General features: G+C 40.4%; 1 protein-coding gene across 1 annotated transcript; it reads left to right on the forward strand.

Annotated features, from left to right (window-relative positions):
* Positions 1–13,157, forward strand: MAEL (maelstrom spermatogenic transposon silencer). The gene is made up of 12 exons (XM_069025206.1): positions 1–165; positions 552–641; positions 2,729–2,831; positions 4,809–4,964; positions 5,446–5,487; positions 6,116–6,243; positions 6,978–7,032; positions 7,366–7,507; positions 8,216–8,278; positions 8,901–9,033; positions 9,249–9,327; positions 10,106–13,157. The coding sequence occupies exons 1-12, from the start codon at positions 34–36 to the stop codon at positions 10,219–10,221; spliced, it is 1,239 nt and encodes a 412-aa protein (XP_068881307.1). The 5' UTR covers positions 1–33; the 3' UTR covers positions 10,222–13,157.

Genomic DNA, 13,157 nt, shown 5'->3' on the forward strand with positions numbered 1-13,157 from the left:
CGCCGCGTGAGGGGAGCGCTCGACGGCGAGGCCATGGCGCAGCGCGGCCGCTCCCGCAGCGCCTTTCTGTGCTTCGTGCACGATCAGCTGCCCGAGCTGGAGCGGCACGGGCTGCCTGTGGCCCATGTGGCGGATGCCGTCCCCTACTGCTCCCCGGCATGGGGGGTGAGGGCGGAATGTCGGCGGGGCTTTGCCGGAGGGCGGGCTGGCAGGCGGCTCGGCGCCATTTCAGGTGGCCTCAGGTGGCTGCGCCATTCTCTCGGTGCGGGGGCAGCGCTGGTCCGTGTGCCGTGGGCGGCGTGGTGGCAACCCTGGCTGGCAGGAGCAGGTCCAGGGGGTCTCTTGTTCGTGGCTTGCCCTCACTCGGAGGTCCTTCACCTTTACCTTGCTGTGTATTTGGAAGCAAGGCTTACACCGTTGTTAGGAAAAAAGCGACTGGAAGTGTTTGAGTCAGTCTTGGCAGCCATCGATAATGTCCTTTGGAAATGGTTTGTGGGACTACTAGAAGGAGGTGGTAGAAACCTTTTTATAATGGTTAATTTTCTTTCAAGTCCCTGACAGAGGAAGAAAAGACAATGTATGCAGGGAAGGCTCGTAAATGGAATAGCAAGAAACGCTCTCAGAAGACTACAGTAAAGGAGGTAAATGCTGAGAGTGGAACGCCCTCTAAGGAGGAGTAAATGGTGTTGGGTTAGGTGTGGCCGGTTCCGCAGGATGCTGTGAAAGTTCCACCTGCTCTCCACAGCCTCCAGCCTCTGGAGGTTATGGCTGCAGTAGTAGTTCATACCCTCATGAAGGTTATGCAGATAATTGTTCTGGTTTGAATTGAAGGTAAAAATATACCGCTTTAAACCAGCACAGCTTGTTCCTTTGCGCTCTTTTACCAAGTAAAATGTACTTCTCTCACACCCTAGTTTTAACAGTATTTTGCAGTGCCTGACTTAGTTGGGTTTTTTTCATTTTAATTTATACTGTAAATTGGTGTTACTTTGTGTCATAGGTTCATGTTGCTTTTGCTTTGTGAGTGTCAATGGTTTAGGTAGTTCCTGTCTGATGGCTTGAAAGCACATCTTAGAGGCAGCTCGTTTGTTCTCGGGGAGCTGTGTGGTGAACCAGGTCAATGAAATGTTGTGGCCTGTGCACAAATAGAATAATTACCCCCTGCCATTATTTTTAGGTTGGTTGGATATTGGACAGAGTAGTACTACTATTGTGGAGGACTGTACAGAAGTAGGCGGTTGAGTTAAGCTGAGTGTGTATGGTTGTGGCTGAAAATGGTGCTAAACAGATCATTTCTACTATTTACTGTCTTGAAAAGGTGTGTGTGTCCCTTTTGTTTCTGTCTCTTTTCCTCTTCCAGCACTTCCCTGAAGCAGAGTTAGTTAAGAGTTTGAATTATATGAAGTGTCAGAAAGCTTATTTTATTTCAGTCTTTCTTGGTAGTGTAAAAACTTGAAACTTGTGTGTCCAAGGAAAGACCTTGACTGAGCACATGGATAATACTGCATTTACTCCTTCGTGCTCTATTACTAGATAATGACTATGAACTGTGTATTAATGGTGAGCATAAATTCCAGGACTTTGAAACACTTACATAGTGATAGAGGGAGTGACAGAATGATTGTAGTTTGGAGTAACTAGTAAATATGGATTAGTTGAATTAGTCAATTTATAGCAGAAGGAAGGTGTTAAGCAATGTTTTCTGATTTGGGGGGCCTGCCTGTTTGGGAAAAAGCTGTTTAAAAAGTGATCACCCTTGTGTCATTTAGCAGGCTGAGGGGACGTAATTAATGAAACTTCATTTTTATCTATCATAGAGAACTAAGTGAAATGGCAGGTAAGCCATAAACGGAGGCTTCTGTATTTCCTTCCACAAGCTGTAGCATTTTAGAGGACTGTAATCGGGGACAGGAAAAATTGCTTTGCCAAAATAAAGATCGCCATCCTTTCTGCTTGTCAGTGGAAATAGGGAAATGTGTATAGATGAGGTTATGTGATCTCAGTTTATTAATCCCAGCCCTGTACACAGACAACCACAGTCACTTTGTGTGGTGAAAGGTCATGTTCCCCTTTTGGAGGTGGCCAGAGTTTACTTAGATGGGAATAATTCCTCATTTTGTTTTAGACAGTTCAAACTGATAACCAATTAGCTTTGGCTAAGATGGTTATCTGCAATCAGTGTACCTGGGTGTGGATGTTATTCCCAGTTTGGGTTTGAATGATCAGATTCTGTAAGCCTGCCAGGTTTCTTTTCCCCTCCTATTAAAAGCTTATTGTTCATTAATGGATTTTCAGAGCAGTCCAATGACTTCCTTGAGGCTTTATCAGATTTTCATGAACCTGTTTCCTAGTCAAAGACAAACTAACACATGTGCCAGGTGCTTTTTTCATAAAACTTATGGAAAAAAGTTTTAAATTCCAGTTTGAAGAGTTCCTTGCCTGTGACAAGTGGTTGAACCTAAAAAAATATTTTTTTTATACTACATTTTGTAAATTTAGCTGTAGTTCTTGAAAGTGGTGATGGGTTGACAAAGGTACTGAAGAGAAATCCTGCCTTCCTGGCCTACAGGTATACAGGCAGTTTTTATATATAAACTGTTCACCTAACCACAGCTGTTAGTGGATGTTGTGTTTTTCTCTGATATAAGGAGCTGAAGGACTTTATTTGGGGTGAGAAGACTCTTTTATTGTTGTTGTTTTTTTTTTTTAACTTTCTCATCTTTTCCAGACGTGTAATCTGCCTGATCCAATTCCTGCTCCTCTGACCACAGAGATGCCCAGTGTTACTCCTTTGCCACATGCCTGTGCTCTGTCTTGGAAGAATGATCAGGGTATGGTGATGTTAAAGCAGTTGATCCTGATAGATGAGGGCTTGCCCTTTGAGGATGTTCTCAGTGGTAACTCTACAAAGAATCTTTACATTTTGCTAAAAGCCATTTGTGTCAGCTGTTCGTTTGACACTACTGGGCTACTGCTGTAAAAGGTAGAGGGAAGTCAGCACAAATCCCCTTCCCTCCCAAACTCCAAGAATTCTATCCTCTGTTTTTTAGCTCAATGGGAGTATAGCTACTAATGGTTTCTTAACGGTATTTTCAAGATTTTTAAGGAAAAGGTAATTTTTCAAGCCCTACATTTATGATTTGACAAGGCCTAATCCAAGTTCAGCATAAAAGAATGCTTGTACCAATTTCAAAGGGTGAAGAATTGTTAGGTATCAAAGTTCAAAATTTGTATGGTAGAGGTACTAAGTAAAACAAGGGCCTGGCCTCACTGGGAGAATAAAAGAGGGAATACACACTTGGTCAGTGCCTTTATAACACCCTGACTTGCTTCCTTATTGAAAGAATTCTCAAAAACTAAACCTTTCTTACCTGTACCCTACCTTCAAATGGATATTCTAATTAGAGTTGAGTATTGAACACATTTGTAATCTTCTACCCAATTAATATTATGTTATTCTGAGAAATGATAAAAGGCAGTGCTTACAAGGTAAGTCAAGAAGCCGGTTCATACAAGCTGTGTCTGCTGTGTGGTTAAGTCTCAACTCCAGCGTTTTACCTCAGTCTCTTGAACTGTTTTCATGTTGTCATGGTTATGGGGGAGCAAGAAACAGTAGCTGCATAAAAAGTGAAATACTTATTAGTGCCCTCTGTGCCCGGGGTCATGCTCCCCTGTCATTGTGATGCAGATTTGATTGGGTTGATAATGCTGGCTTGAGTTGACACAACTGATCTTTCAGCTGAATGAGAGGCATAATGATAAAGGATAATTGAGATACATTTCATGATGCTGCTCTTAATATTTCTCAGTCAAAGTTCTGTATGGTTCCCTGGAGCTATATCCATTTTTTCATAAGGTAGGAGAGGTGTCTTTCCTATGACCCCACAGCTTGTGCAGTTTAAGACCCACATAAGGGAGCATGGCCATTCAAGCTTAGGGCAACTGGTGTTAAATGTCCTAAAGTCTGGCATACAAAATTATTTATGTGTTAAGACAGTTAAACATCTCTATTATTTAGTAGAGCGAGCAGGATTTTTTTTGGTGAGGGGCAGAAGTTTAGAGTAAGGATTAAATAGCTACGTTAAATTTCAGCGAGGACATTGTGGCAGTCCTGAAGAGAAGGATTAAGGTGTATTGTAAAACATTTTTCATAGTTGGATACTTTTAAAATTAGTAAATGGTAAATCGGTTTCTTAATATTTGTATTGGATATTTATATATTTATATATATAGTATCCCCACTGTAACAGGTATTTTTGCTGCTTTCTTTGGGAGCTCATTTGGTGGAGGAGAAGCAATCCTTTTAATTAACTTCTCATCTTCTTGCCCCACAAGATTGCTACCAATTCATTTAAGTGGTGTAAGCTGCCAAACTGAGCTTGTGAGGCTGTTTTGCAGCTACTGATTTGGTTTTCTCCTAATCTTATTTTCTGAAAGGGCAAAGAGACCTATCCTTAAAAAGAATAATAGTTCCTATTGGATTCCAGGCCTCTTAACATCTTGTGGGTTTGGAGGTTGGCTTTTTTTTGTAGTTGCTTTTATTTGTTGGGTTTTTTTGCCTGATCTCTACACAGAGCATCCTCCCTGGAAGGTGTTACCAGCACTACCAATGTGCCTGACTTCATGAGTTTGTTATCTTGTCCTCTTGGATACAGAAGAAGAGCTGTGTGTTTTGCTTGATTGTTACCCTTCTTCACCCAGTCGTAGGAGAAAGTTCACCAAAGCTTTCCCTGGATGAGGGGAGACCTGCATGGCATCTGTAACCTCTGGTAGGTTGTCTGAAGGTGGTTTTGTTCTTTTTCTTTCAGATGTGATTGCAGACATCTTCTACTTCCTGGACATTTACAGCTATGGGAAGCTGCCACCCCAATGCGAGCAGCGCTTCCTTCCCTGTGAGATTGGGTGTGTCAAGTACTCCCTACAGGAAGGAATCATGGCTGATTTCCACCACTTCATAGATCCAGGTGTGTTCCAGGAAAGTCAAAGTGTACCTGGGGTGAGAGGGAGGATTTCTGGTGTCGCTGCTGCCCAGATTAGACTTCTGGTATTAAGACAAGTTTATTTCTTTGACTTTAAGTGGTCAGACTTCTTAAAATATCAGAGCAGTGCTGATTGTTTTTGAACAGAATTAGTGTCAGAACTGCATGTAACTTCAAAGAGGGTAGGCTAAATTCAGGAAGACCTGCACATGTTCGTGCTTTGTATTTCATGTCAGTGACTGTTGCTCTTGGTTGGACCTAAACACACTATACAATGCACTTTGGTTTTTAAAATGCACGTAACTGAAAATAACTTCCCCAGAAATAGTTGTGGCACTTTTACAAGACCACAAGGGAAGATGAAGCTGTTCCTTTCTGTATATGAAGCTATAGTGTGGAGTTGAGAGTTAAGGATCTCTCGTTGTTGCTGTTGGATGATGATTGTACTTTTTCCTCTTTTTTGCAGAAGTACCACCGCGTGGTTTTCGATACCACTGCCAGACTGCTGGTGAGTATTAATGGAGAAAAGAATGGTATGCAAAGGTGTACAGTTTTAGACTCAGCTTATCTGACCTCTAGCCAAACGTTTTTTAAGTCTTGATAGTCCTCTGTGTATCTTCAGCATGTAGCAATAATTAGTAACAGGGTAACTCAAAGATACTGCTTGATATTTAAAAGTTATGTTTAGCAGCTTGGCATGTATTAACAGATATTAAAATATCTACACCATTGTTGTGTCTGGCTTGGCCTGCCTGTTTCCTATGTGACTCTCAGTAATGTTTATAGGTTCCAATTTGTTTCTATTAGGACACTTCCTCTCCTTCTGTACAGAGGGAACAAATTTGGCCTATGTTTTCCTACAGCTCGTACTTGGATAATGGCCTTTTAAAAGGGATAAGAGTGTGAGTGTTTGCTCCCAGCCCAGACCTACTGACAGAAGCAAGGTTTCTGTTGCTTAATCACAGGCCCTGTCTGTGGAGAAGAAGAGTGTGTCGTGTTTGTATATACATATGTACATAGAAAGATAAAAAGGAGGATGGAACCATATCTCTTACAGAAACTGGACTTCTCATAACTTTGTGGGTTTTTGTTGATTTTTTTTTTTTTCCCCCTGTCTCCCTTCCCCCCTCAATTAGGTGATGAAACTCATAAGATCCCCATATCTGGATTTCACCTTCCTCGTTCTTGTTATGCCGTTGTCCTACGGGAACTTCTTGAATTTGCCCAGCCTGCCAGAGGTGCTCAGCCTCGCTTCTTCTGCAGGGTATGGTCAAGATCAAAGCTTGAACTCCTCTTGGGTGACTAAGGAGATACTTCACCCTAAAACCTAATCAGTGTGCATATAAGTGGGAAAAGACACCCTTTCCAAAGTGTCCCAGTTCCATGCAAGAAGAAATGGCCTCTAGAAGCCAACCTTTTTATAAAGCAGAGACCTAATTTTTCTGCCTTCTTATTTTCAGCCTGCACTTCTGGTTCTAATCTACTGATGAACAGGGTCTATTGTTCTCTGACATTGTTATGACTTTAGTTAAGGGCTCCTAAGATTTGACTTAAATTGGTTGTGCTCAATAATAGTCATAAATCCTGCTTTTTTGAAGGGATATTTTTACGTTTTCGTGACTCTTCTCCCCTTGAGAATAACACGTGCCTTAAATTTTTGCTCAAGTTCTTTTCCAGGGAACAGAACAAAATCTTAGGATTCAGAGGCGTTTAAGTTTCATAACAGGTATATTATGTTTCAATTCAATTCAAAGCTAATATTAATCCTCAAAAAGGTAGGGAGGGACCAGATCTTGGGCTCCATCCATAAATATAGAGCTCTGAACAAATATGCATGAAATTTGGTTCCTCTTCAAGATAGTTGTCAGGGAGATTACATTCAGTCCCAGAAACAATTTTGGTTTGGAGGTGACTTTCTCAGACCTACTCAGAAGTCATGCAAGTGTCAGAATTATATACTGTACTCCTTTGACGTGATAGAAATTTTCTTTCCTCCAGTCTAATGACAGATTCCGAATTAATTGGTGTCTTGGTCGAATGGCCAGCATAACAGGTAGGAAATGGATAATTTTTGTCCTTCCTTTTCCTCTCCTCCCCCAGAAATAAGGGCTGTGTAATCACGGACAGCTGTATTTGTCTGACAAACGTGTCTCAAAGTTTTCATAAAAGCTGGTGCTGATAGCTAGAACTGCTTTGCATGCTTCCTCCTCTTCCTTTCTCCTGCCACTTTCTAGGAAGCCAGGTTTTATTAAAACCACTGGTGGAATAACTTTGAGCTTTGATGCTATGATAAGAGGCTAGGCAGTGAACAGGGACTGACTGAGAAATGAGCCGAGCAGGACATGCACTGACTCCTGTTCTGGCCTGGATTTTCACTGAACTGTAGGCATTGAGAGCCATTGGGAGCTTTTTGCTGTAGAAGACCTGATTACAGAACTGTACCAGAAGAAATACCAAAAGGAGCCATCCAAGATCTGGGTGTATAGAAAACTGGATGTCTGCCTGTGGGATTTCTCCAGTAATACCAGGTGTGTTGGGTGGTCCTTTGTGTAAATGTACCTGCTTTCAGATTCTTCTGTGTTTGTACAAAAAGTGGTGTTTGCTTGCAGTGTTGCAGGAGCATATTGGGTGATTATGCAGTTAATTTAGAAATAGACTAATGTTTCCTCTGGTACTGATTTAAGAACCAATAATTTGATACTAAATTTCAGTAGAAAAAACTATAAATTATTCTTGGAAGTCTGCTTGGAATATGGGTTTTAAGATCCTTTGGGTTCATTGGTGTCACTTTGTCTTTTTATAGTCAGGCAGTTTTCTGTTTCCATGAGTATCTTCACACTAGAGGGGAACCTTAAGGAGAATGGGAACATCTGCTTTAAAACACACATTTGGAGAGGAAAGAGGATGTTTATGCTATGAGAAACTATTTCACACTAATGGGAAACTTGAAATGGTTCAAATGGTTTAAATTCCATTTGTCTCTTAGGGTTCTCTTTTCTCCCTGCCTCCCACCTCAGTATGAAGCAGGTTGCCTGATAAGCAAACCTTTAAACTCCTCATAAACTACTTAGGACAAAGCTATTGAACTCTGTGAAGTTTTAAAGGTACTGCATGGTCACTGCAACAAAAAGATACCATCTTTAATATTTGTTCCTGTTCATCTGACCAGACCAACTATTCTTGGTGATTAACAATGTAGGTGCTTCTGAAATAAGCCTGAACTTCATTTCATGTAGGTGCAAGTGGCATGAGGAGAATGATATCATCTGCTGTGCTCTGGCATCCTGTAAGAAAATCAGGTGAGTATTGGTAAGGAGTTGCCTCCAGCATGATGGCTTTTATTTTGTTAGCATTGCAGTGTTGAGAAAAGTGTTGATTGCATTAGAATTCACTGTTTTGCTTCAGAGGTATTCTCACTATGCTCTAGGATATCTCTGCTTTGGAAACTTCATACTGCCTAACATGATGTAGGTAGATAAGGTTCTGTAATCTTTTTGTAGGGGAGAAAGGAAAAGTAAATAGTTGGGAAACGAGGAAACACAGTTTATGATCTCAGTTGACAGCAATAGTAGCATGTACAGAGACAATAATAAATAGTCTTTCACTCAAAAAACTCACCATGGACTGCCGTGCCCCGAAAAAAAAAAAAGTTGCTTTTCACACTTCCAAGTGCTGCATTTGATAATGTGGGGAAGCAGTTTGTTTTCATTTCATGTGTAGTTGTAGAGCAGACTGGTGGTCTTGGAAGGATGCAGTGATGCTGCTGTAAAGTCTTTCTACCCTCTGGTATCTGCTCTGTGCATCTCAGGCCCTGGTTGGTTTTGTTTGCCAGTTGAATTTAAAATGCTGTGCTGTTAAACATAAGCATTATAGCCCTCTTAGCCAAACTTTCCTTGTTTTACTTTTTTTTTCTTGGTCAAGTTACTGCATCAGTAAATCTTTTGCTAGTGTGTATGGAGTCCCACTAACAGCAGCTCACCTCCCTCTGCAAGACTCTGATTGTGATCAAAGCACAAATACCAGGATTGTGAAACTGAATGCTGGACATATCCAGGTCAGATTCTTTCAATTGACACCCTGATTTATTTCCAGTTGCCAATTTCAGGTGAGCTCTTTTGTCTTTGCGTGCTGTCCTTTGTGACGTATGTTGGGCAGATGCATGAACTCGCAGGGTTTTGACCATAATTCATAGGTTTGATGGATTAGTGGTGTAAGTTTCATGTTAGCAGACCCATGTACATTATTTTGAATGTGTATTTTTTCATACAGAAAATGAAAGCTGAGAGTTCTGGATGTGACAAACCTTTGGGTTCTCCAAGACAGGATCAAGAGTTTGTCCCTTCTAATCGTGAGTTCGAAACGTTTGTGTTTTTTAAGAGGAAAGAGATCTTTAAACTTAACCCAGTTGTTGCTTTTTCAAATTTCTGGCCTTAGCTGTTGCCTGTAAGTGGTGCACAGCTTTGCATGAGCTGTGCTTATTCTTGTGTATGGATTTCACTGAATTTCTAAACACCCAAGCATGAAGAGCTGCCCTTTTCTTACTGGGCAGAATCTTAGGGTCAAAAAACATCTCTCCAAATTTAGTTTTTCTTACAAATGTTGCTCTCTCATTTATGCTTTTTCTGTTACACGAAGCCATTCTCATGCCCCAGGTGTTTTGAGGCAGGACCATGTTTAAAATACTCTCTTTGCTCTTACATCATTGTATGTACAGGCTGAGCTGGTCCTTGTTGCAAGTGTTCTGTCACAACTCAGTTAGAAAGTCTGCTCTTTTAAAGTCTCTTTGCAGACAGGATTTTTTCCCTAGAAGGCCTCTGAGCTCAGTTCTCTGGGCAGTTCATGGCTAACCTTCAGAGGAACAGAATCAGGTTTGCAAGATAAATAACTGTAAGATTTCTGAGTTTGCAGCTTGATTTCTTGTGCACAGGTTGATGCTGAATTAAACTCTGTTCCACCTGGAAATCATGATCTTATGGTTTTGGTGTTTGCAGAGGGCACGATCTGCCTGACATTTTGTATCAGAGCTGTTGAATAGGTTCAGCTCCACAGCATATGAAGAACAATGCCATTAATTTATGCAAGCTTTAAAGGCTGATTTGATGTGCAAACTGTATTTGATTTAATAGGTGATTCTCCATGTGGTGTGAAGACCTCCCCTTGTGGAACAAGTGTTGTACAAGGAAGAGGAGTTATTCGATTGCTGAGAAGTGCATCTGATCTATCCAAGTCTTTCAGTAACTGAAAATCTCTTTCACATCCAGGACAGCTGTAAATCCTAATTTTCTTTGTTTCCCTAAGATAACTAGTAGTTTCTCCAGACTTCAGTTTTTCATCTTCTATGCAAACCTTGACAGTTCAAGTTCTTGTTAGAATGATAACACTATTGACTGGAGTTAAAGAAGATAAAAAATCTTGTTCATTATCTATGTGAAGATGTATTTTGAAGGAACCTGACAGTCACATCTTTAAAAATACTTGCTGTACTAGTTGCATTTCTTAGTGAATGGAGTGCAGTTTCAAGATTGATTAATCAATATAATTGAATTAGAAGAATTCTTTAGTGACCAGTGTGACTTTAGACAACTTAAACTTTTTGTTTTATTTCTTTTTTAATAGCCTTCCCATCTCCTGCATGTGGAAGATAGAATTTCAGTGTGTAACAGTCTTGCTTCAGAAGCTGGTGCGGGGGGGAAGCACTGAAGGTGTGAAGGGCTGCCCTAGGGGAATTAATTAAAGGTCAATAGTCCCAAAGATTTGCTGTAATATATTAGTTTTAGCCATGAAGAATTTGAGTGGTCTTTCAAGGCAAAAAAGCAGACCTTATAGAAAATGTCTGGAAAGAAATACTGTGGCAAATTTATCCATCTGTTAATGTACTTAGAGGCACAGGCTGTGTTGCATACATTGGGGACAAGTACAGCATAGATTGTTTTTTTTTTTTTAATTTGCATCTGTTTTCTTTTTGAGAAATGCATGTCCCTCAAACTTAGAGACTGAAGAGAAGTGTAGGTGTTACGGGGTTGGTTGGTGTTTTTCGGTTTTTTGGTTTTTTTTTTGGAAGGAGTATCAAATTCAAACTGATAGATTTCACAAGAGTTTAGTTGGGCTGGGGAGAGACCAGCCATGTTATTTGGGGGCACATGAAGTGGGAGATGTCTGATATTTTCTAGGGAAGTTAGATATTCCTTTTTGTGGAGGTAGTGCTTGGACTAGTCCCCAAAAAGTTGTTGGTCTGAGCCTTGTGCTTAGTCCATGTGTCTCCTAAGCAAGTGATTCTCAGAACTAAGAGCTTATTTTGTTAAGCTGTTCCTAAATTTTGTACCAACAGATGTCCAGTTTTGAAATACTATTTCCATAGCAACTAACTGTGTGAAGATTTTATTCCATGTAGGTACTGAAACTCAGGATGAGGTGGTTCATTCCCTTGAATAAGGAAAAACTCAACAAAACAAATGCAAGCAAAACCCAAAATGCAGCCAAAATAAGAGGTTTATTTAAGTGTGCTGATCAGTGTGTCAGAAAAGGCCATTGCTGGTTTAGTTGGAAGCCTGTTACAGTTGCTGTAAGGCCAGTTGAGCCCTTTCTTCTAGTATTTTAGGATCACTGAAGCATTTCTATTCTTACCTAGCTGTTCACCTCTATCACTGAATTTCTTCAATTGATTCTGTATTTCCTTCCTTTGGGGCTGCTGTTCTACCTGCTAATTTCCACAGAATAAGGGACAATAAACCTCTGAGTCTGAAATTTACCAATGAAGCACCCGGGAATGTTGTAACAGACTGAGTGTCTTTTCTGCATTTGTATAGAGTTGTCCAAGTTCCTTAACTGACAGCCATTACTGCATTGATATTTCATGACATACAGAACTGTTGTCTTTGAATTACTTTTCAGAGTGCAGTGTTGCAGTAAAAGTTTCTGTTTCAGTTATTATGTAGGAGAGAATTCATTAAAAATTATTATTAAAATACTTATTCAGTGTTAAATACACAAACCTAAGAACATTTGTTATAAACCTAATGTATTGCAGATCAAGACTGAGACAAAGAATCTGAGCAGAAGTGGGAAAATGCCGTTAGGATTCCATGGCATATCTGTACCTTATCACCTGTAAATTAAAATAGCACATAAACTGTAGAAGATCTAATTATGTGCTGCAGGCAGTGGGCTGTTAACTGGGGCAGTAACTGTCTTACTGTAACAGCCAGCAACTCTAGTTGGGTTTTTTTGTAGTGAAAATCATAAGATCTGTGTGGTTGGAATGAGTACACCAACTTAAAGTAACCCATTTCATACTAGTATTCTGCATTTATTGAGGGGGAACCCTAACAGCTGTTGAAGGATGGTAGAAAATTTTTGCATTTTGGAGGTCTGTGTCCCTGGCTGTTTGGCAGTTGGTGACTCTGTTTGATTTCTGGAAAAATAAATTCTGAAAAACAAGCACAATAAAGTAATGCCTCTCTCCTTTAAGTAAAGGAAAGTAAAGATGACGGATTGCAACCTTAGCCCACTTCCTAAGTGCAAGGACTAGTACTGGCAAGGCACAAAGTGTGTCAAAATCAGGACAAAATTCTCCCCACTTGCATGACAAAATTCTCAAGGGGACACAAAACCAAGACAGGGCAGAATGGCTCTTGAGCAGAGTTTGATTGGTGCAGCCTGGGAGCTTTAAACATGTACCTTCCACAGGGTAAAAGTAATGGTGACAACACTCTGCATGTGGGTGTTTGGTACCACATGTGTTCAACTGGTTAAAGAGTCCTTTTTGTAAAGGAGACTTTTGATAGATTCTATCAGACCTGGCTTCCTGCCCTCTTGTTGGTGTAGCTGGCTCACTCCCATGAAGGGAAAAGGTTAAAGTCATCCTGGTTTAACACACACATTGCAAAGTTATTAGGTGCTTGTGCCCTTGTTATAACAATAGTAGACAAATGGTTGAATTGTGTATTGCTACTCTAAAGGTTTTGGCCAGAACTTGTCTGACGGTCACGAAAACAACGACTGTAGTGACAGCTTTGCTGATCTAGTCTGCATCAGGATAGTGACCTGTAACCATTCCTTTTACATTGTATTTGAAGTATGTAACCGATACTGAAAAATAAAACATGTTAGCATAGATAATAACAGTTGCTGCTACTTTTAATTTAATTGTTATTATGCACTGCTGGCTTGTCCACCTTC

The sequence above is a fragment of the Aphelocoma coerulescens genome, chromosome 1 (assembly GCF_041296385.1).
Source record: "Aphelocoma coerulescens isolate FSJ_1873_10779 chromosome 1, UR_Acoe_1.0, whole genome shotgun sequence".
In the NCBI taxonomy this organism is placed as follows: domain Eukaryota; kingdom Metazoa; phylum Chordata; class Aves; order Passeriformes; family Corvidae; genus Aphelocoma; species Aphelocoma coerulescens.